Genomic DNA, 25,186 nt, shown 5'->3' with positions numbered 1-25,186 from the left:
TCTTCAGATTAGGGAGAAAAAGAGAGAGTTGTTCACAAGCTTTTGGAATGGTCAAAACGGTGGTGTGAGGATTGCACATCAGTTCACATTGACTTGGCTAAATGTACATAGTGCAAATTTATCCATATGTCAACAGAAAAAATGTCAGGTGGAGAGTTTGATTTGGAGCCATCTACCATGGTTACAGTAAATATAATGGTTAAAAAATAATGACTTTTGTATTTCTCAATATTTATAGGTGGCTGTCAATGAGTCAGATTTTGTTAGTCACTTGATCTCTGAGTGATGCCTGCAATCTGAGTATATTTTGGATTTTTTCCATCATATCCATACAAAGTTGTCAGTTGTAATGCCACTCGGCTAATGTGCTTGCTTAAATAGTCCATTGCCCTTGTTGTCCAGGTTCATTTATCAGGAATGAACACCTTTGGGGGATACTACTATACATGCAGTCCTGAAAGAATTATACCCCAGCAAAGGTCAAAAGATTTTAAATCTGGAGAAGAGAAAATAGGATTGGATTGAAAAGTGGTTTGGGAGTTATCTGAATTAATTCGAGCATCTGGTTCCAATGACTTGGTAAACCACTCAAGGTCCAGTTGTGTGGTTTGTATTATTGACTGATTCCCTTGAGACTGTTGAAGCAAAATAATTATTCCAGCCAGCTGTTCAGTGTATAGAATTACTGTACACACTGAAGAAAACAACTTGCTTTTGCATCGTTCCTTCCAGCTTAGTTCAGCTGCAATTCAAACCCAAACATGCTAGGAATACTGTACCAATAAATCAGTGAGTAATTTAGTTTCAAAACATTGTTTCCACATGCCCTCTGTCTTAATAGGCAGCTTGTGTGAACTGGAGGAGAAGATAGGGTGGTCCTGGTTGTTGCTTTGTATATGGCCACCATCAATGCTGTTCAGCAGTTGCCCAGCAGCCAGTTTTCGTTTCCCCATGAGGTAGACCACTCCCTTCGTACAAATGTTTTTCTGTCCATTTCTAAATGTCAGCTATTAACTCGCAGTGGTGTGGCTGTGTTCCCAGATAAACCTTAAGAGTGTTACATTTTTTACGCCATTCCAAAAAAAATGTGCACATATTTCAGCTTGTTTGAAGAATTTTCCCTGTAGTATTGCATGTTCTCTTTATATTAACCGTTGCAAGATGGTGGAATAAAATCAAAGTTTCTGGTTAAATTGGCAGGTTTATTGACTGATTCAGAGTGTGTGCAGAATCCTTACTCATCTATTTTTCCTATTGTAAATTTTATTTTTATTAAGTTAAAGAGCGTAGGGCTGGGGAATGGAACTTTTTTCAAACTTAACCATCAGAGTGAGATGAAAATTGAAACTCATTTTTCTCTACCAGCTTTAACAGCCTGTCTGAGAAGATCTCCCTTTAATATAGCGGCTTAGTTTAGCGGGTGATACCCCCCTGGCCCGGCCAAGCTTATGAAATCTCATTTGGGTGAATGCTGTGCGATGTGTCCCCTGTTATAAATCAGTACCCCAAAATAACAAACAGTACACAATATGCGATTAAATGATTAAGCTTTATAATTCTTACTTTGACTGTATGGTTAGCAAAGAAAACAATTCTTATGAATCAGTCTATTGCACAATGTTGGAGCTCACTGATAAGCCAGTCGTCCACCATCGACCTCCTCCGATCGTCGCTGCCCTTTGGACCCTTGCCCTAAGTCCACTCCATCTGGCGGTCTACCAACTGTCTCCATTCACGTCTTCTCTCCTCATCTCTCCCTGGCAAAAGACCGCGAAAATCTCTCTTCCAGATTCACAAGCAAGAACAACAGCATTCCATGCCCTGTTACCTCTACTCATAACCCAAATGTTGCTGCTACAGAGAAACCAATACATTATCAGTGAAACTTTACAGCATGTTACATATGCTTCCTTTCTTCAACAGCAACTATAGCTACTCTAAGATACTGAATATTTGAATGATCAGGTTGTGGGATAGTTGCCCATTGTGTAAATTCTTATTTTAGTTCAGTTTCTTCAGTTTCTCCAGTTTTAAACTCAGTTCCAGCTAAGGACCTGGAATATTTTTAAAGAAAAGATTTGGGCTGTTTACCCAAAAATATAGTGAAGACAGTACAGTTTTGTTAATGAAGATCTTGCTTAACTAACTTTGAAATTTTTGAGGGTCAAGTAATAAGCAGATTCGACTAAGCGGAGTCAGCAGCCTTTATTTCTTGGATTTTCAAAAGCCTTTAGCAAGGCTACTAAATAAGATAAGAGCCCATGGTGTTAGAATCAAGGAACTAGCATGGATAGAATATTAGCTAACTACCAGAAGTCTTAAGAGTGGGGAATAAAGGTCCTCTGCAGGATTCCTGCCAGTGACTAGTGGAGTTCTGCAAGGGTCAGTGTTGGGGGCCCATAACTTTTCACTTTGTATGTTACTGATCTGGATGAAGGAACTGATGGCATTGTGACCAAGTTTATAGATGATACTAAGATAGGTGGCCTTCCTGATAAAAGGACAGTTGGTGTTGTGGAGGCAGGAAGCTTGAAGAAGGACTAGGACAGGTTGTGAGAGTGGGCAGAAACAGTTGGCAGATGGAATACAGTGCAGGGAAGTAAATGGTTGTGCACTTCGGTAGGAAGAATAAAAGTTCAGACTTCCTCTAAGTGGAGAGAGAATTCAGAAATCAGTCCTAACTCAGGATTCCCTGAACATTAACGTGAAGCTTGTGTTGGTTGTCAAGAAGGCAAATGAGATATTAGCATTCATTTTGTGAGGACTAGAATATAAAAGCAATGATGTACTGATGAGGCTCTGAAAGGCATTGATTGGACTGTTTTAGAATATTATGAGACATTTTGGACTTTGTGTCTTAGGAAAGATGTGCTGGACTTGGAGAGGGTCCAGATGAAGTTCACAAGAGTTATCCTGGGATGAAAGTTTAATATATAAGGAGCATTTGGTGGCTGTGTTCCTGTACTTGGTAGAATTCAGAAGGATGAGGGAGATCTCATTGGAAACCTACCATGTACTGAAAGAACTGGATAGAATGAATATGAGAGGATGTTTCCATTGGTGGAAGAGTCTGGAATCTGATATTAGAGAAGTTCCTTTAGAATAGAGATGAGGAGGTGGATTTATCAAATTCATTACAACAAAGGGATTGGGTGTATATTTTATATATTAAAATAAACTTTATTCATAATAAGAATATTTACAAGAGTAAACCGTACATTTTCTTTTCATTCTTAAATTTATAGACAATGCATTAAGTAATGTTCTATTACATATATGTAAACCGGTTGGGTGTATTTAAGGCAGAAATTGATAGGTTCCTGATTAATAAGGGTGGTTAAGGATTACGGGAAAAAGACAAGAAATAGGATCTAGTGCTTCCCCAGTGTATAAGATGAATAAACTCTTCTTGGCCTTCCAGCTGGGTACAGGTATCAATTATAACTGACATTTCGATGACAAACTCTGCCATCTTCATCAGTGATGATGCCTGGGCATGTCTAATCCAGTGGTATTTATACTCTGTAGTTTGTCCCTCCTGATTGGTTAGTCCTAATCCAATCAGCTTTCCACTTTCTACCTTGTTCATAATTGAATTCCAGTTCTTACTTAGAGCGAGACCACCCTTTTCGTTAAAATTCTTTTCCTCTAGTTTTTTTTCAATGGCTTCCTTTACCAGGCATTCGCAAAAACCATTGGCATGGCACAATAGTTTTGTGCTGTCGAAGTCAATGCTATAGCCATCATGATTGCAGTGTTCTGCTACCACTGATTCCTCCGGGTAACCCAAATGGTTACACCTCCTGTGCTTCTTGATATGGATTTCCACCATCTGGCCAATATAGGCAGCTCTGCATTGACAGGGAATCTGTAAATGTCAACCGACCTGAGTCTCAGGTCATCTTTGACCCGCAAAAGCTGTAATTTGAGCTTCCTTACGGGTTTGTGGATGGCATTATTCTGGTGTGTCTTCAGGATCCTGGTGATCCTTCCAGAAACCATGAAAATATGTTGTATTGGGGGGGATACACATTGTATCAGAGGAATAGGAAGGTTAGCAGAGGGTGTGGCATGGCACTGCTGGTAGAGAATGGCATCAAATTAGTAGAAAGTAGAATTGGAAGATGTTGAATCCTTGTGGGTTGAGTTAAGAAACTGTGAGGGTAAAATAACCCAATAGCAGTTATATACAGGTCTCCCAGTAGTAGCTGGGATATGGACCACAGATTACAATGGGAAATAGAAAAGACATGTCAAAAGGACAATGTTATGATAGTCTTAGGAGATTTCAACATGCAATTCGTTTTGGGAATATCAGGTTGGTAATGGATCTCAAGAGAGTGAGTTTGTTGAATGTCTAGGAGATGGCTTTTTAGAGCAGTTTGTTGTTGAGCCTACTAGGGGATCAGCTATACTGGACTGAGTGTCATGTAATGAACTGGAGGTTAGGAGGCATTGATCAGAATATGATTGAGTTCAACTTGAAATTTGATAGGGAGAAATAAAGTCTTGACAGAGCTGTATTTCAATGGAGTAAAAGTAAATTACAGTGGTATTAGAGAGGAATTGGTCAAAGGAAATTGGAAAGTGATGCTGACAGGAATGACAGCAGAGTAACAATGGCGCGAGTTTCTGGGAAAAATGAGGAAGGTGCAGGATGTAATCCAAAAACGAAGAGATACTCAAATGGCAAAATAGTACAACTGTGCCTGATGAGGGAAGTCAAAGCTAATGTAAAAGCAAAAGAGAGGGCATGTAACAAAGCAAAAATTAACGGGAAGATATTGAAAGGTGTGAGGGAAGAGAAGTGAGTGCAGTTGCTATTACAAGGGAGACGGTGTTCAAAAGCTGAAAGACCCAAGGGTACATAAGACAGCTGGACCAGATGAACTGTACCCTAGAGTTCTGAAAAAGGTAGCAGTAGAGATTGTGGAGGTATTAGAAATAATCTTTTAAAAATCATTGGATTCTGGCATGGTGCCAGAGGACTGGAAAATTAAAAATGTCACTCCAGTACTTAAGAAAGGAGGAAGGCAGCAGAAAGGAAACCATGGAGCAGTTAGCCTGATCTCAGTGGTTGGGAAGATGTTGTAGTCAATTGTTAAGGATGAGCTTGTGGAGTACTTGGTGACACAGAACAAGATAGGACAAATTCAGCATGGTTTCCTTAAGAGAATATCTTGCTGATGACCCTGCTGGAATTCTTTGAGGAGATTAGAAGTAGGGTAGATGAAGGGGATCCAGTGGATGTTGTATGTTTGGAGTTTCAGAAGGCCTTTGACAAGATGCCACATTTGAGCCTACTTACCAAGTTAAGAGCCCATGGTATTATAGGGAAGTTACTGGCATGGTTAGAGCATTGGCTGACCGGTGGCAGCGAGTGGGAATAAAATGATCCTTTTCTGGTTGGCTGCTGGTGATTAGTGGTGTTCCACTGTGGTTAGTGTTGGAACTGCTTTTTTATGCTATATATCAACAATTTAGTTGATGGAATAGATGGCTTTATTGCCAAGTTTGCAGATGCTAAGAAGATTAGTGGAGGGGCAGGTAGTGTTGAGGAAACAGGTAGGCTGCGGAGGGATTAAGACGGATTAGGAGAATGGGTAAGAAAGTGGCAAATGAAATGCAATGTCGGAAAATGCATGGTCATGGACTTGGTAGTGCAGACTGTTTTCTAAATGGAGAGAAAATCCTAACATCTGAAATGCAAATGGACTTGGGAGTCCCTGTGCAAAACACCCAAAGGTTAACTTGCAGGTTGAGTCAGTGATAATGAAGGCAAATGCAATGTTAGCATTCATTTCAAGCGGTATAGAATACAAGAGAAGGGATGTGATGCTGCGGCAAACCCTTGTACACAAACCTTCTTTCATCAGATTCATTAATGCTCATTTTTGTTTTGTCTTTTCTATTGTAGAACACCTCTTTAATTTTCTGATGATGTTATAATCTGACCTTCATCTGCTTGGTCATCAACCCAACAGATTATCTTGTTAACTCCTTTGTTCACTGGACTGCTTGAAACTGCAACACCTATCTTTTACCAGTCAGCTTTCTCAAGTCCTACATTGTTCCCCATTACTCTAATCCTCTCATTCTTTGATTTTGTTCCACACTGCATTTGACAAACCAGAGGCACTCTGAATTCTTCGCTTACTGCAAATGTTTTCTATTTTCTGGTTGCTGCTGTTCCATTGCCAGTCAACTGCATTATTCATTCAAATAAAATCTGACTTTGTTCTCCTGTGCTATTGTCCTGGTTCTTGTCTTCTCAACACAATCTTTTCATTAATTCACTTTTCCATCATTTTGTCTAAGTACCTAACAGTCTTCCCAGGTACAGAACATTTACCTTAAAGTATGCTCTGCTTCATTTATTCGTTCATTGTCTCTCACTTATGACAGTAAGCAGTGTATGGCTCAGCATTCCTATCTAGTGAATTTTAAAATCAGATCTCTGAGCAATTTTCTGGTTGCAACATTAAAAAAAATTATTTGCACATGAGTAAAGAGAAATAAAATCTGATTGCTTTGAAGATGTTTGAAGTCCTCATCTGTGGAGAATCTCTTGGCACAGGATCTCCCCGTAGTTCCTGAACAATCTGCAACAACTCTAACGATGTATTTCATCCAGGTCTTAGCAATTATGCAGATTGTTGCCTCAAATAACTTCAAAACATGTTAGAGGAGGGACTTTACAAACTTTTTGGGCACAAGGTTTAATCAGGAAAACATGGAACAATATCTGAGAAGAGTCAGTTAAATGTTTAGTCACGAGTTGCATTTAATGGTTTATGTGGAAAAGTGAAAGAGTTGTATTGGTTTATTATTGTCAAATGTATCAAGATGCAGTAAAAAGCTTGTCTTACATACTGCTGATATAGATCAAATCATTACACAGTGCATTGAGGTAGAACAAGGTAAAACAATAACTGCAGAAAGTGCAGTGAAGGTAAGTAATAAAGTTCAATGTCAGAACGAGGTAGATTGTGAGGTCAGGAGGCCATCTTATCATACAAGAGGTTCATTCAAATGTCTTAATAACACCAAGATTGAAGCTGTCCTTGATCCTGGTGGAACATGTTTTCAGGCTTTCGTATCTTGTGCCTGATAGGAGAGGTGTGAACAGAGAGTATACAGGGTGGCTGGGTTCTTTGGTTAAGCTGACTGCTTTACTGAGGCAGCAAGAAATATACATTACAGCGATCGAGGGGAGACTAATTTTTGTGATGTGCTGAGTTGTGTCCACAAGTCTGCAGTTTCTTGTGGTGGTCAGTTATCATACTCCGCCATTATGCCTCCAGGTAGAATGCTTGCTATTGTCATTGATAAAAAACAGTAATGCCAAATTTCTTTTGCCTCCTGTGGAAGTAGAGGTGCTAGTGAAATTTCTTGGGATTGGTCCAGGGCAGCTATTGGTGATGTTCATGCACAAGGGCTTGGAGCTCTCAATGCTTTCAACCCCATACTGTTGATGTAGACAGGAGCATGTGTACTACTATCCCTTCTGAAGTCAATGACTAGCTCTTTTATTGGCATTGAGGGAAAGGTTGTTGTCATGACACCGTGTTTCTATCTCCTTCCTGTATTTCATCTCATTGTTACTTGAGATACGGCCCACTTCAGTGGTATCACTTTCAAATTTGCAGATGGATGTAGAGCAGAATCTGGATTCCAAAAGAATCTCTGAATTTGCTTTACAAGGCAGCCCTAACAACAGCGAGGGCCAAACTGTCCCCAGCCATCAGAGAGGCAAGGCATGCGCATGCCCAGCGAATCCACAGCCACTTCCAGGACAGCGGCGACACGCGGTGCATGTGGAAAGGTATTCAGGACATCACCAATTACAGGGCAACATCATCTGACTGTGTGGGTGATGCCTCCCTCCCAGATGCGCTGAACAACTTCTACGCTCATTTTGAGGCGGAAAATGACATTGCGGCGAGGAAGACCACCCTTCTTCCAAATGACCAGGTGCTGTGTCTTACCTTGGCCGATGTGAGGAGAACCCTGTGCAGAGTCAACGGAAGGCTGCTGGACCAGACAGTATTCCTGGCAGAGTGCTTAGAGGATGTGCAGACCAGCTAGCAGATATTCTTACTGAAATCTTCAACATCTCCCTGAGCAGCGCTGCCATTCCTACGTGCTTCAAGGCCACCACCATTGTCCTCGTGCCAAAGAAATCTTCAGCATCCTGCCTCAACGACTACCGTCCCGTTGCACTCACATCCATCATCATAAAGCGCTTCGAGAGGTTTGTCATGAGGCACATCAAGACCCTGCTGCCCCCCTCACTAGAACCCCTGCAGTTTGTGTACCGTCCCAACCATTCAACAGACGATGCCATTGCCATCACCCTCCACCTGGTCCTAACCCACCTGGGCAAAAAAGTTGGAATGCTTTTCATAGACTTCATTTCAGCATTCAACACAATCATTCCTCAGAAACTGATTGGAAAGCTGAGCCTACTGGGCCTGAACACCTCCCTCTGCAACTGGATCCTAGACTTCCTGACTAGGAGACCTCAGTCAGTCTGGATCGGAAGCAGCATCTCCAACACAATCACACTGAGCACGGGGGTCCCCCAGGGCTGTGTGCTCAGTCCACTGCTGTTCACTCTGCTGACCCACGACCGTGCTGCAACACACAGCCCGAACCACATCTTCAAGTTCACCGATGACACAACTGTGGTGGATCTCATCAGCAAGAACGATGAGACAGCGTACAGAGAGGAGGTGCAGCAGCTAACGGACTGGTACAGAGCCAACAACCTGTCTCTGATTGTGAACAAAATAAAAGAGATTGTTGTTGACTTCTGGAGGACACGGGGCGACCACTCTCCCCTGAGCATCGATGACTCCTCCATAGAGATTGTTAAAAGCACCAAATTTCTTGGTGTTCACCTGGCGGAGAATCCCACCTGGTCCCTCAACACCAGCCCTATAGCAAAGAAAGCCCAGCAGCGTCTCTACTTTCTGCAAAGGCTGAGAAAAGTCCATCTCCCACCCCCCATCCTCACCACATTCTATATTGAGAGCATCCTGAGCAGCTGCATCGCTGCCTGGTTCGGAAATTGCACCATCTCGGATCGCAAGACCCTGCACTGGATAGTGAGGTCAGCTGAGAAGGTCATCGGAGTCTCTCTTCCCGCCATTACAGACTTTTACACCACACGCTGCATCCTCAAGCAAACAGCAAATCCTGAAGGACCCCACGCACCCCTCATACAAATTCTTCTCCTTCCTGCCATCTGCAAAAGGCACCAAAGCATTTGGGCTCTCATGACCAGACTATGTAACGGTTTCTTCCCCAAGCCATCAGACTCCTCAATACCCAGAGCCTGGACTGACACCAACCTGCTGCCCTGTACTGTGCCTATTGTCTTGTTTATTATTTATTGTAATGCCTGCACTGTTTTGTGCATTTTGTGCAGTCCTGGGTAGGTCTGTAGTCTAGTGTAGTTTTTTGTGTTGTTTTATGTAGTTCAGTGTAGTTTTTGTAATGTTTCATGTAGTCCTGAAAAATGTATTCTTGTTTTTACTGTGTACTGTACCAGCAGGTATGATCGAAATGACAATAAAAAGTGACTTGATTTGACTTAATGTAATAGAAGGAAATTTGACTTAATTGACTCTCACAGCTACCTGGACTGTACCTCGTCTCACTCTGTTACTTGTAAAAATGCCATCCCCTTCTCTCAATTCTCCATCTCCACCGCATCTGCTCTCAGGATGACACTATTCATTCCTGTACGAGGGAGATGGCTGCCTTTTTCAAAGAAAGAGCCTTCCCTTCCACCACCATCAACACTGTTCTCAACCGCATCTCTTCCATTTCACGCATGTCTGCTCTTACCCCATCCTCCCGCCACCCTACCAGGGATAGGGTTCCTCTTGTCCTCACCTACCACCCCACCAGCCTCCGTGTCCGGCGCATAATTCCCCGTATCTCTGTAACTTGCACCACTTCCAATGAGATCCCACCACTTCTCCCCCCTCCCCACTTTCTGCTTTCTGTGGGAATTGCTCCCGACTCAGCTTTCTTGTCCATTTGTCCCCCCACTGATTTCCCTCCTGGCACTTATCCCTGCAAGCGGAACAAGTGCTGCACCTAGCCCTACACCTCTGCCCTCACTACCATTCAGAGTCCTAAACGGTCCTTCCTGGTGAGGCAACACTTCACCTGTGAGCTTGTTGGGTTCATATACTGTGTTATGTACTCCCGGCCTCCTGTATATCGGTGAGACCCGACGTAGATTGGGAGACCGCTTTGCCGAGCATCTACGCTCCGTCCACCAGAAAAAGTGGGATCTCCCAGTGGCTATCCATTATAATTCCACTTCCCATTCCCATTCCAATATGTCTATCCATGGCCTCCTCCACTGTCGCGATGAGGCCGCACTTGGGGTGGAGGAACAATACCTGATATTTCGTTTGGGTTGCCTCCAACCTGATGGTATGAACATTGATTTCTCAAACTTCCAGTAAGTCCTCCAACCCCCCTTCACCATTTCCCATCCCTTTTTCCCTCTCTCACCTTATCTCCTTGCCCGCCCATCCCCTCTCTCTGGTGCTCCTCCTCCCTTTTCTTTCTTCCATGGCCTTCTGTCTCTTTCACTAATTAACTTCCCAGCTCTTTACTTCATCCTTCTCCCTCCAGGTTTCACCTGTCTCCTTATGTTTATCTCTCCCCTCCCTGCACCTTTTAAATCTACTCCCCAGCTTTATTATCCAGTCGTGCCAAAGGATTTTGGCCCGAAACATTGACTGTACTCTTTTCCTAAATGCTGTCTGGTTGCTGAGTACCTCCAGCATTTTGTGTGTGTTGCTCAGATTTCCAGTATCTGCATATTTTCTCTTGTTTTAATTGGTCATAATAAATATTTGGTCTATATAATGGGTCATATTATGTGAATTACTATGTGCATATATGCATCCAGCAAATGATTAAAAATGCTGATTAATTCTTTTGGCATCTATTAAGCCTTCTAAAGCATCTTTCCTGTGAGGTTATACAAAATGCTGTCATTTTAATCAAGTAATCCTTCCTTAGCTGTTATCGTGCTCAAGGCATTTTTAGTGTGCGGGGGCGTATCATTGTTGTATAAGCTCCACGTGATATGAAGACTGATTCATCGTCCAGCAAGCAGTGCTTTGTGATTTTCAAAGGTAGTTGAATTTACACGTGATGTAATTTAGCCTCAGATACATTGATATTTAATTTCTGTTTGTGTGATGTATATTTTTTTCAGGATTAGCCAGTGTTAGTCACATTGATATTGGTATGTAATTAAATATGCTAAATTTGTGTGATAGATTTCATCGTTGAAGATGCAGATAGCGAATCAGGAATCAGACATGCAATCTCAAGAAGAAGAGCTGACTAAAGCCAAATCAGAACTGAATAAACTGCAGCAAGAAGAGTCACAGTTAGAACAGAGCATTGAAGCTGGCAAGGTCCAACTTGAGACAATCATTAAGTCTCTGAAGTCTACACAAGATGAAATTAATCAGGTGAGTATTGTTATTTGTTGCTGTTTTCTGTACCTCAGCTTCTTTTTCTCTCTATGTGTTGATAATCTCTTTAAGAGAGGACAAGAGTTTAAAAGTTTCCACAATTTAAGATTAAATATAATTTGAACTATTGATTTCATGCATATGTAAGAAGTTTCTTCTTTTCCGTTATTGCTAAGGCTAATAAAATGGCTTCTTTGTTATGTTAAAAATAAAATGGCTTCTCTGTGATGTTAACTGCTGAGACAGTGGTTCTCTAACAGCTTGTTTGGGTTGTAATTACTGATAACGAGAATTGTATTCATTTGCTAACCAATTGGGATAGATGTTATTATCTCTTGTATGTCTGTAAGCTATTGTAGCCCCCTGATAAGCCTCAGGCTCGCTCAGCTCACTTTCGTCTAGTGGGAGCAGCCTTTGGCCCCGCCAAACTGTGTAATCAAGTTTGTGTAGATACTTTGTGATGTACCCCACCACGCCAGTACACTATATGCGATTAAATGATTACACTTTATAACTCTGACTATGTAGATAGTAAAGGAACAAAATAAGAACTGTTTAATTGTTTAAAAAAAAGAAAAAGGCACCATTATTATTTACCAGTTTGTGCACACATTGTTGGAGCTCTTACAGAACTGAGTCCCCCTTCTTCCAGTCCATGTCCTCCGAATTCTGCCGACCCACGAATGGGACCACCCTCGGTGATCGACCAAACACTCTATTCAAGTCTGTCCTCATCTCCTCTCCTCGCCGAAGACCCTGGGCCTCGGACTCCCGCTCGGGGTCTGTTCCGTCGCCCAGCTTACAGCATTGTGTCTCCTCTCTCTGTTCCCATTGCACCTTCTGCCCCAAAGCTTGCGAAAACAATAGCTTACAGACACACAAGAAATAATAACATCTATCCCAATTGGTTAGCAAATGAATGCAATTCTCGTTATCAGTAATTATAACCTAAACAAGCTGTTAGAGAGAGAACCACTGTCTCAGCAGTTAACATCACAGAGAAGCCGTTTTATTTTTAACATAACAAAGAAATCATTTTATTAGCCTTAGCAATAATATAAAAGAAGAACCCCTTACACATAGATATTTTTTAATTAAACATTCCCAGGAATTTTTAGGCCAAATGATTATTGTCCATTGGCATGATTCGACTGCAATTCCAAAGCAAATTTAATCATGACATTGTTTGATACCAATGATGCCAAAACATATATTCTTAATTTAGACTATCACCATTGTCAGCTGTGTATATAACTTGCCATTTCCAAACTTAGTCACCTTGAACCTATTCCTTTATATTGTCTCCACCCTCCATTCATCCTGCTTTAAAGGGTGTAAGTTGAGCCAGAATATAATAAAGTTCTCAATTTTATTGGCCTTTACCCTGTCCCATTAAATTGACCGCTAGGAGGCAGAAAATGTGAATGAAAGTACAGGTTTACCCCGCCATCCGAAGGTAGAGCGTTCCTTTGAAATGGTTCGTATTTTTAGGTGCCGCCTGGCACATAAATGTCGGCCCAGATCAGAGGCGACACAATCGGCAATTGCCTCTGATCTGCGCCGACATTTACGCGCCAGGCGGTACCTAATTAGTTAGCTTGTTTGTTTTGGCTTTTTTCTTAAAGATGTGCTGGGTGCGTCCCGGCTACCGCTGCACCGCTGCATTCTTCGCGGCCTGGTATTGGTCTGCGACCCGGAGTTTGGGGTGGTGGGACAGTGGGGTGTCATCTCATCGCCACCTGTTTCCATCAGGGCAGGCTGGTCTCTTCTTCTATGTCTGCCTGCCTCGATGTCGAAGGTCGAGGTTCGTCGTCTGCTGTGGCTGATATGGTAGGCTTGAAAAGGCTTGAAAAACGACAGTATGCTTGACTGCTTAGCCTCGCGCATTTTTTTATCATGCAGTTCTTTGTAAGCACTCAAACCATCCTGCAAATATGCCCTAAACCTACGTACCCTTTCAAAATTAAAGTTGTACTTTTCTGCAGACATTACAGCAAAAATCTCATGCAGTTCCTGGACGACTGCACTTTCGGTCCATTTGCTACTGCATTTGGTTTTGATTGTTATCCTTCCCTCTTCCAATTGCATCAGCTCTTCATCTATCAGTTCTTGGTCATGGGATGCCAAAACCTCTTCATCATCATCTTTGTCAACTTCCATAAGCCAAACTCACTTTGTCCGTACTTCATTCACCACGATCGAAATGCTTAATTATGCCTAGTTTTACGCTAAGTGTAACACCCTTAGAGCTCTTTTAGTCTTTTCCGATACCTTAGAACTCATCTTGCAAACGGATGCTCAAAATAAACCGACATAAAGCACAAATGCTCACAGTCACGTGTTTAAGCAATGCCGACTAGAATGCAGTTCCGGGGGAGGAGTTTGGCTGCTCGGGGCATGCGCTGCTTTTTATTGCGCTCTGTCTTTTTTCGTAACGGTGAAAACACCTTCTGTTAGTGAAAACAGGTAACTAATGTAGGTCTTTCGTAACAGCGAGGTGTCGTAAAGCAAATGTTCGAAAAGCGGGGGACACCTGTATATATTAAATAGTTGTATTAAGGTAAGTAAAGCGAAAACGGAAAGAAAAATGTAGTTAGGTAATGTTAACACAAGGAAATTGGTAGGTGCTGGAATTTCAAGCAACACACATAAAAGTTGCTGGTGAACGCAGCAGGCCAGGCTGCATCTCTAGGAAGAGGTCCAGTCGATGTTTCAGCCCGAAACGTTGACTGTACCTCTTCCTAGAGATACTGAACAACTTTTATGTGAGTTAGGTAATGTTCATGGGTTCAGAGTTCATTTAGAAATTGGATGAAGCTGTTTCCAAATTGCTGAGTGTGTGCCTTCAAGCTTCTGTACCTCCTTCTTGATGGTAACAATGAGAAGAGGGCATGTCCTGGGTGGTGGGATTCCTTCATGATGGGTGCCATCTTTCCAAGGCACTGCTCCTTGAAGATGCCAAGCCATAGGTTGGTTACATGTGTTACATTATGTTATCATAAAGTCATAACCTTTTACATGGACTTCATCACATGTTATCCCAGTAAGGCAATTTGGTATATGAATGTATTGTATCTTCAGGCCTTTGACATCTGTTTATCAATTGGGGTTTCTTATGGGTGATTAACCTAATGCAGTAGTTGTCAGAATTTGCTGTTGTGAGCCACACCTGTAGTTCCCAGTATTGTTATGCATTTCTATTTTAATAGTGTTTTATTTTTGTTATCACTACAGCAGTTTGCTAACTGAATTGCCTGGGTACTGCAGCTTTATAATCACTGATCGATTAGGATAAATGGAATAAATCAATTGCCACTGTGTGGTGCCTACTGAATTACTGTTGTCAAGTAGCATGGTTCAACAATGGGGATATGACTAACTGTTTATTTAGTTAATTTTTTATGTCAAAGTTAACAAAGTAGTTACTTATGCTTTTTTTATACTCCAGGCAAGAAGCAAACTTACCCAATTGCAAGACTCGCAGCAAGAAGTTAGTAAAAGCATTGACCAATACAGTAATGCACTGAATGGCTCATTAACCAGTCACGGCGGCAGTATGACCAACTTGGCAGACATGAGTGATGGCATTGCAGAAAGAGACAGTGGCTTCGTAACGATGGTGGGTAGGGAGAAAATGCTGCAGGGTCATTCCAGAGACTTCCTTCATCCTTTTATTATCTCCTTCCTCCCTGCTCCTTGCCACCAAAAGGCATACCAGATAAAGTAGATTCTTCCTTCATTTTTTGATCAAGTTGTTCTGTACTTTTACTTTTGCTTATATGTTTTGCTTTGTGTTAAGCAACATTCTCAACCCAGCAAGAGGGCCCTGCTGGGTTTTGGTTAATACTGCACTCAGTCTAACTGGGAGTAAACAGTTTTACATGAAGGATGGAATCCTTTAAGACCAATACCTGTGTGCAAGCTCTCTGACAGTGTTTTATTTAGAATATCTACCGGCCTTTTCTTAAACCCTTCTAATTCATTTTTTGAGTTTAAACTATGAGTTTAATTTATTTAGAGATGCAGTGTGCAACAGACCCTTCTGCCCAATGAACCACACCACCCAGCAACTCACATATTTAACTCAAGTCTAACCACAAGACAATTTACAATGACTGATTAATCTACTAACCAGTATGTCTTTGGAAAGTGGGAGGAGACCAGAGTATCTGGAGGAAACCCACTTGTTCACGAGGAGGACATACCAACTCCCTACAGATGGTGTCGGAATTGAACTCCAAATTCTGATGACCTGAGTTGTAATAGTGTCACACTAACTGTTAACTCACGCATAGAAAAATTCCAAGACCAGTCTTATGGTTTGCCAATGATTGTATACAAAGTATAGGCGTGTATATTGAGCAATACACAAATTGCTGAATGAAGAGTGGTGTCACTGGTAGATGGGTAGTACAGAAAGTTTTTGGCACATCAGCTTTCATAAATGAAAATATTGTGTAAAGGAGATGGGATGTTATGTTGAATTTGTATATGACATTGGTGAGGCCGAATTTGGAGTATTGTGTGCAATTTTGGTCACCTTCCTATAGGAAATATGTAAATAAGGCTGAATGAGTACAATGAAAATTTACAAGATTGTTGCCGGATCTGGAAGACAAGACCCGAGTTATAAGGAAAGGTTAGGACTTCATTCCTTGGAATGTAGAAGATTGAGAGCAGATTTGATAAAGGCATACAAAATAAGTGAGAGATGTAGATAAGTTAAATATGAGCAGGCTTTTTCCACTGAGGTTGTGTGGGACTACATCCAGAGATCATGGGTTAAGGGTAAAAGAGATCAAGTTTTGAGCAGAACATGAGGGGACACTTTTTCACCTAGGGTTGTGAGAGTGTGGAATGAGTTGCCAGCATGGGTGGTGCATGCAAGCTTGATTTCAATGTTTAAAACAAGTTTGGAAAGATACATGGCTGGTTGAGGATATGGAGGGCTATGGTCCCGGTGCAGCTTGACAGGAGTAGGCAGTTTAAATAGTTCAGCACAGATTAGATGAGTCGAAGGGCCTTTATCTATGCTGTACTTTTCTATGGCTTTATGAGTCATCTAATTGGCTAAAAACAAAAGTGTATCAATTTTTCGTCATTTTGAGGTGCCCTAAGAAATCAAAATCATGCAATGTTCTTTAAACAAAAGAACATAGTCTTAATAATATGGTTAATATATGATTTGAAATTTAGCTTAGAGTCAATAATAATGCCTAAATTCTTTATTTCTCACTTGATATGTAGGACTTGATCAAGTTTATTTCGATTCACACTTTTTTTTATTGCTATCAACCAAAATTTCAGATTTTTTATTGTTTAGTTGAAGAAAATTTAAGGTTCAAGTTATAATAATGAGATTGCAGTGTATTGTGGGTTTTTAAGAACTCATGTTTATTTTATTTTCAGGATGACCCCTTCAGGGGCAAAGCTTCACCTTTCAATAATAATACTCAAGATCTACACACAGATCCATTCCAGTCAGAAGATCCCTTCAAGACAGATCCATTCAAAGGAGCTGATCCTTTTAAAGATAGTAAGCAGCTCAAAGTTCAAGTTCTAAGTTAATTTATTATCAAATTACATATATGTGAGCATATATAACCTTGAAATTCACTTTCTTGTCAGCAATCACAGTAAATACATGAAGCACAACAGAATCAATGGAAGACTGCACCCGACAGGACAGACAACAGCCAATGTATAAAAAAAACAAACTTTGCAATACCAAAAGAAAGAGGGGAAAAAATAATAAATAAACTATCAATTTTGAAGAGTCCTTGAAAGTGAGTCCATAGGTTGTGGGAACAGTTCAGTGATGGGAAGAGTGATACTATCCTCCCTGGTTCAAGAGCCTGATGGTTGAGGGATAATAACTGTTCCTGAAACTGGTGGTGTGGGTCTTGAGGCTCCTGTGTCACCTCCCTGATGACAGCAGTGAAAAGAGAGCATGGCCTGGATGGTGGGGGTCTTTGATGATGCTTTCCTGTAATGGCGCTTACTGTAGATGTGTTCACTGATAGGGAGGGCTATAATCATGATGACCGTGGCCGTATCCACAACCTTTTGTCGGATTTTCCGTTGAAGAGCGTTTGTGTTTATGTACCAGGCTGTGATGCAACCAGTCAGTATACTCTCCACCACACATCTATAGAAGATTGTCGAAGTTTGAGATGTGATGCTGAATCTTTGCAAAGTTATAAGGAAGTAGAGATTCTGCTGTGCTTTCTTCGTAAGGGCATTTAAATGCTGGGCCCAGGACAGGACTTCTGAAATTATAACATCTATGAATTTAAAGTTGCTCTCCAACTTTGATCCCTGATAAGGACTGGCTCATGGACCTCTGGTTTTTTCCTCTTGAAGTCAATAATCAGCTCCTTGTCTTGCTGACATGAGTGACGTGTTGTTGCTGTGGTATCGCTCAGCCAGATTTTCAATTTTCATCCTAAAAATGCTGATTGAACCACATTTGATTTGGCCAACGTCAGTGATATTGTCAGTAAACACTAAATATCTCACTGAAACTGTGTTCAGTTCCCCAGTTAAGTGTAAAGCGAGTAGAGCAGGAGGCTATGCACACAGTCTTGTGGTGCACCAGTGCTGGTGGAGATTGTGGAGGAGATGTTTTTTGCGAATTCGATCTGACTGTGGTCTGAAAGTGAGAAAATCAAGGATCCAATTGCACAAGGATCCTTGGTTATTGAGGCCAAGGCTTTGAAGCTATTTGATTAGCTTTGAGGAGATTATTGTATCGAATGCTAAGCTGTATTTGATGAAGAGATCCTGATGTATTCATCTTCGCTGTCCAGATGTTCCAGGGTTGAGTAAAGAGCAAATGAAATAGCATCTGTTGTTCACCTGTTGTGACGGCAGACAAATTGGAGTGAATCCAGGTTGCTTTTCAGGCAGGAGTTGATATGTTTCATCACCAACCTCTCAAAACACTTCATCACTGTGGATGTAAGTGCTACTGTACGATAGTTATTGAGGTGGGTTGCCATGTTCTTCTTAGGCATTGGTATAGTTGAAGCCTGCCTGAAGCAGATGGATACCTCGGACGGCTGAACTGAGAGGTTGAAGATACCGGTGAACACCCCTGCCAGTTGATTAGCACAGGTTTTTAGTACTCAATTAAAGACCTTTAGTAACTTTTAAAACTGAAGATCACTGGGAAGAGCAAATCATAAAAACAAGGTTCTGCAGATGTTGGAAGTCCAGGGCAAGAGACACACAATGCTGGAGGAACTCAGCAGGTCAGTCAGCATCTATGCGAAGAATAAGCAGTCCTGATGAAGTGTCTCATCGTGAAATGTCAATTATTTATTCCTGTTAATAGATGCTGCCTGACCTGTTGTGTTCCTTCAGTGTTTTGTGTGATTATCAGGGAGGCAATTGTCAAAGAGTCCATATGCATTAATTAAGAGAACAATTGATCTCAGGTTTGATTTTTTTTCTTGAACAGGTGATCCATTCCAAAACGACCCTTTTGCCCATCAACAGGCAGCAGCAACGACAGGTATGATATCTGGAATTCATCTTCCTGTCACATTTGTCATCTGCTTATTTTCTGGGAGTAAAAGGCTTTAAACTTTCCTCCTTCTACAGTGTTTCTAGGTTTCAGCTGGAAAAGATACTCATAGCTCCTCATGCAAAGACCTTTTCAGATCCTTGGTAAGGCAAGGATAGTTTAGTATTATTAAGAATCACCTTGCATTGTGACTGAATGGATCAGATAGTAGAGCTAACTACTAAATATTGTTGGTAACACAGTGTGCTGGTTGATCACCAGGACTTAGACCTTCTTCCATTAAGTTTTAGGGACGGTGTGTGAGAGTTGGGAAGTCATGTTGCAGCTGTATAAAGCTGCATCTTTGGAGTATACTTTAGAGGATAGTGTGTAGTTCTAGTTGCCACATTACAGGAAGGGTGTGGAAGCTTTGGAGAGGGTGCAGAAGACATTCACCAAAATGTTTTCTGATTAGAAAGTATCAAATATAAACAGAGGTTGGACGACTTGGATTGTTTCCCCTGGAATGTAAGATGATGAGGACCTGATAAAAATATATAAAAAATTACATTGGTCATAGATTGGATAGATAGCTTTTCCCAGTGTGGAAATGTGAAATGCAAGAGGGCGTAAATTCAAGGTGAGAGGGGGAAATTTAAAAGAATCTTATCATGGCCATCATTACTTGGCTACTCAGTAATTGGACTTAAAAAATGACTAATTGTTATTCCCACTAGGATACCTGATAATGTCACCTCCAGAATTTTATAACAGATCTGTGCATTTATATCCTCTGGGATGCCCAAGATTTTGTCCACGCATATCAAACCATCCACCCTGGCATAGTGCAGATTTGAATCTCTATTCTTCCTTTGTTAGCCCCACAATACCAAAGTCCATAGAGAAAAGTGATTTTGGTCACCTGTGTTCTCTAAGTAACATCATCACTGTTGACTGGTTTGTTATCTGTAATGGCTCTGGAGCAAAATTGACCATGGCCCAAGTCATGATTAATTCCATTGCAACCAAAAACGTTATCTCCTTCATCTCTGGTTAAGTGAAATCTTGGGTTTAAAGGTTTGCGCTTTCCTTTATTCTTTCCAAGGCACTTACAGCTTCTTGATAACCCGTGACGCCAGTGGGTCATTTAGTTCCATTTCCCTCTCTGGAACCACAGATTTCACATAAGACTACTCAGTATTTATTAAGCACTCCCTTGTGCTCTTTTAAATCTGGTGAGCCAGAACTATTACAAGTCCAGGGATGACCTACAGAAGGCTATCCTAAGAGTGAGAAAACAATTTCGATTGAGGTTAGAGATGGAATTGGAAGCATGTCAGCTGGCAGGGTCTGCAGACCATTACTTCCAACAAAGCGAAACCTAACATAATGAATGGCAGAGGTGCTTCACTTCCAGATGAGCTCAGTGCCTTTTATACACGCTTTGAAGGAGAGAATAAAACTCCACTTATGTGAATCCTTGCAGCATCCAGTGATCCTGTGATCTCTGTTTCAGAGGCTGACGTCAGAACATCTTTCAAGAGGGTGAACTCTTGCAAGGTGTTAGGTTTTGATGGTGTACCTGATGGGGTCTGAATATCTGTGCCAACCAACTGGCAGGAATGTTCGAGGACATCATCTGTCTGTCACTGCTGCACATGGAGGGTCATACTTGCTTCAAAAGGACAACAATCATACCAGTGTCCAAGAAGAGCAGGGAGAGCTGCCTCAACGACTGTTGTCCAGTGGCATTCACATGTACTGTGATAAAGTGCTTTGAGAGATTGATCCTGGCTAGAATCAGCTCTTACCTAATGAGCACCTGGGCCTGCTGCAATTTGTCTATCGCCACAATAGGTCTACAATGGATGCAATCTCACTGGCCTTCCACTTGGCCTTGGATCACCTGCTGTTTATTGACTATTGCTCAGCATCCAACATAATCATGCCCTCAATTCTAATCAAAGATCTCCAAAACCTAGGCCTCACTACCTCCCTCTTCAACTGGATCCTTAACTTCCTTACCAGGAAATCTCAATCTGTGTGGATTGGAATTAACACCTCCTCCTCACTGACAATCAACACTGGTGTACCACAAGGATGCGTGCTTAGCTCATTGCTCTGTTCTCTACGTGTACGACTGTGTGGCTAGGCACAGCTCAAACTCCATCTTATATTTGCCAACAACCCAACTATTATTGGCAGAATTTTAGATGGTGATGAAGAGGCTTAGAGAAGTGAGATAGAACATAAAAATTTACAGCACGTTACAGGCCCCTAGGCCCATAATGTTGTGCTGACCATGTAACCTACTCTAGAGACTGCCTAGAATTTCCCTTGCGTGCAGCCCTCTATTTTGCTAAGCTCCATGTACCTATCCAAGAGGCTCTTAAAAGACTCTGTTGTAGATCAAGGAATTGATTGTAGACTTCAGGAAGGGTTAATTGATTCTACACACACTGGTCCTCATCAGGGGATCAGAAGTGACAGGTGTGCTGTGTCAAGTTTCTGGGTGTCAGCATCACTGAAGGTCTACCCTGAGCTGAACATATTGATACACTTGCAAAGAAGGCACGATGGCAGCTGTATTCCATTTGGAGTTTGAGGAGAATTGGTATGTCATCAAAGACACTCACAGATTTCTACAGGTGTACCCTGGAGAGTATTCTAACTGGTTGCATCACCGTCTGGTATAGAGGGGACACTGCTCAGCATTGGAAAAAGCTGCAGAAAGTTGTAGACTCAGCCAGCATCATCATGGACACTAGCCTCCCCAGCGTCCAGGAAACCTTCAAAAGGTGATGCCTCAAAAAGGCAGTATCTATCATTAAGAAACCCCACCACCCAGGACATGCCCTCTTCTCATTACTATCATCAAGGAAGAGATACATGAGCCTTAAGACACACAGTCAATGTTTCAGGAGCAGCTTCTCTCCCTCCCCCATCAGATTTCTAAATGGACATTGAACCGTTGAACACTTACTCAGTATTATTTTTTTCTTTCTGTTTGCACTACTTATTTATATTTTATATACAGTACTGTGCAAAGCCTATGAAGAGCAGTAAACAGTAAAAAACTAAATTAAATCTATATTTGGTGAAACTACCCTTTGGATTTCAAACTGCATTAATTCTCTTCGGCACTCTGTCGTGCAGTTTTATAAGAAAATTGGCTGGTAGGCTGTTCCAAACATCTTGGAGAGCTTTTCGTAGTTCTTCTGCAGACCTGGTCTGTCTTGCTTGCTTCTGTCTCTAGGTAATCTCAGACACCCTTGATGATGTTGAGATCAGGGTTGTATGGATGCCATACCATCTGTTGCAGAATTCCTTGTTTTTCTTTTTGCTGAAGATAGTTTTTTTATGACCTTGGCCATGTGCTTAGGCTCAATTTCCTGCTGTAGAATGGAGATGGGACTGATCAGATACCTCCCTGATGATATTGCATGATGGATGAGAATCTGCTTGTACTTTTCGGCATTGAGGATTCCATTAATTTTGACCAGATCACCAACTTCTACATCCATTTCTGTTTCAGTTAATTCAGCTCTTGATGTCATTGAACATTAGCATCTTGTTTGTTATCTTTGTTTAATCATGCACTGGGCCATTTACCTACAAGGTAAAATCAAGTTTTTATTTGGGGAAAAAGAGGTGGTCTATTACTTAATATGTTACTTTCTTCAACAAAAGAAAATCACTGTAACATGTATTTTTTTGAAAATGAATGTTTGGAAGTCTAAAATCTGCACTGTTCTACTGACACACTTATGCAGAAGACAAAAATAAACATCTAGAACAAAATTTGTATTAAAAAATCTGACTTTTGCAGTGTACTGTATACTCTTTATAATTTATAGTTTTTATTACTATGAATTGCAATGTACTGCTGCCGTAATACAACAAATTTCACAGCATATGCCGGTGATGTTAAACCTGATTCTGATTCTGTTGTATATTTCTGACTCTGCGTCTTCTATCAGTTATTGTAATTCTGTTTTCATTTTTCTCCTCTTAGTCTATAACTTTAACCTGTTGCTCCTCTTGTCTTCCAATTTGACCAACCTGCAACTTGTCCTGTCCATTTGTAACACATTGTTTTGCAAACCTTTTAACCTTATTCCCCCTCGGGATAATTTTGAGTGAGCTTTCACCTTAAAGACTGTTCTTTTATTCTCACACATATCTCATAGTTAGTTCTTCGCCCACCTTCCTGTACAGGTGAGGAATCATCTGCCAAAAAAAATAGTTTTTCCTTTCTTTGTGTCTTTGTTCTTTGGCATTATTTTATCTGATCTCCTTCCTCATCCCCCCTTTTTGTTTTGATACAGATAGTCCCTTGGGATCATTTGTTATATCCTGACACCAATGCAGTCCTCCAGTACAATATGAAAATTATCTTTAAGTAAGGTAGAACCTTTAATAGCTTTTACAACTACATTTCAATCCTGTAGTATCCTGCCCAATATTTAAACTAAACTTTCATTTATAATTTACATGAGAAACATGATGATTGCATCAAAACTGTTTTCCAAGGAAACTCAAAATTAAAATGTCAGAAGTTTTGAGCAACATCATTTAAGTTCTTTAAATAGAAAACAGACTTGTTCATAAAATCAACTTGATTGCTCCCCAGATATTCCATTCTTGCAAAATAATTTAATTGGCCACCAATGAGCAATTTCCCCAAATGCCCATTTCCTTTTGAAATGTGGGAATCTCATATCCGGAATAGAGATGCACTGATTTCTATCACCTTAACCAGGATTTATTTACATCCATGTACTGCTAAAAAAGGTATGTCCTTACCAATAAAGACTTTGCAGAACATTAATTAGAAGATACTGTATAGATGTGGAAGAAGGTCTTGTGGTCCAGTGGAATTAAAGTGAAACTTTTTGGCCTCAACTTGAAGTGGTGTGGTGTATATACTGTGCATCAGTCAGGTAACACCATCCCGACTGTGAAGTGTGGTGGAGGTAGCATCATGCTTTGGGGATGCTTTTCAGCAGCAGGGAATAGAAATCTGTTCAGGATTGATGGGAAGGTGAATGCTGCTAAATACAGAGAGATCCTGGATAAAACCTGATAGTTTCTGCCAGAAAGCTTAAACTGGGGACAACTAACCTGTCCTAGCTTGAGCAAGGAGGAATGGACAAATTTTGCTCAATCACATTGTGCAAAGCTAATAGCGACTTATCCAAAAAGACTACTGGCTGTAATAACAGCAAGAGGTGGTTCGACTAAAGAGGGATGAATACTTTTGAACTGTTGACATTTCGGTTTTTGAATTTTTAGTTTTTTATGCTTTATAATTTTCCCTGTTTTTGGGCTGTACTGTGGGGAAGAAAAGTGCATGTGAATCACAAATAAAATTGATCAAAATCCCTGGTCGTGATACTCATTTATGTGAACAAAAGGTTGGGGCTGAATACTTCTACAAGAGACTGTATGCTACTTCTCTATTTCTAATGCTATTTCACTCTTTGAATAGTAATTAGCCATTTTATGTTTTGTTTGGTGGTTTACCCAAATGGTCTTACATACAGGATTTTTTTAGGCACATTGGTATAACTGGACTAGTCTCCTAAAATATTTAATTTGGTTCATGATGTTAAGCTAAAAAAATGCTGGAAGCACTTAACAGACCAGCCAGCATCTTTTTTGAAATGAATAGTTAAAATTTAGGTTGTTTTTATTTTATTAAGGTTCTTATTATGGAGGATCACCTCACTATTTTTTCATGACAAGTAATACTTCAGCTGGTGATTTTTTTCCCTGCACTGTATTCTTTTATTTCCAATTTTCAGTATCTGTTAAATGTTCATTTTGTTTGTGTCAATGCTCCTTACATTCTGCATATTTGTCCAGTGAAAATTCCTAAGCTTTATATCTTCCCTTGTTAATTGCTCTCATGTTTTCTTTTCATTTTGATTTTCTCTTCAGATCCATTTGGTGGTGACCCCTTTAAAGAAAATGATCCATTCCACAATACATCATCTGATGAGTTTTTCAAGAAGCCACCAAAGAGTGATCCTTTTACATCTTCATCAGCCTCTGATCCTTTCAGCAGGGAGCATGCCATGCCATCTAAAGTAAGTAGCATTGGAATCTCTTTTACAGCAGAGATCAAAGGAAAAACAGCTTTAATGTTGGCACCTCTTTA

The 25,186-nt window shown here is 40.9% G+C and overlaps 1 protein-coding gene across 10 annotated transcripts in view; it reads left to right on the top strand.

The window, feature by feature from the left end:
• eps15l1a (epidermal growth factor receptor pathway substrate 15-like 1a) overlaps positions 1–25,186 on the top strand; it is a 475,482-nt gene that overhangs the window by 198,475 nt on the left and 251,821 nt on the right. For all 10 annotated transcript variants that reach the window (XM_072244311.1, XM_072244309.1, XM_072244310.1 and 7 more), the window contains 5 exons: positions 11,316–11,513; positions 14,965–15,135; positions 16,926–17,052; positions 18,979–19,032; positions 24,967–25,115. In XM_072244311.1, the coding sequence (XP_072100412.1) occupies positions 11,316–11,513; positions 14,965–15,135; positions 16,926–17,052; positions 18,979–19,032; positions 24,967–25,115 (699 nt within the window). The remainder of the gene's footprint in view (positions 1–11,315; positions 11,514–14,964; positions 15,136–16,925; positions 17,053–18,978; positions 19,033–24,966; positions 25,116–25,186) is intronic.

This window comes from Mobula birostris, chromosome 26 (assembly GCF_030028105.1).
Source record: "Mobula birostris isolate sMobBir1 chromosome 26, sMobBir1.hap1, whole genome shotgun sequence".
NCBI classification, from domain to species: domain Eukaryota; kingdom Metazoa; phylum Chordata; class Chondrichthyes; order Myliobatiformes; family Myliobatidae; genus Mobula; species Mobula birostris.
Note: the sequence above shows the minus strand (reverse complement) of the source record. Positions and strands in the feature narration are given on the sequence as shown.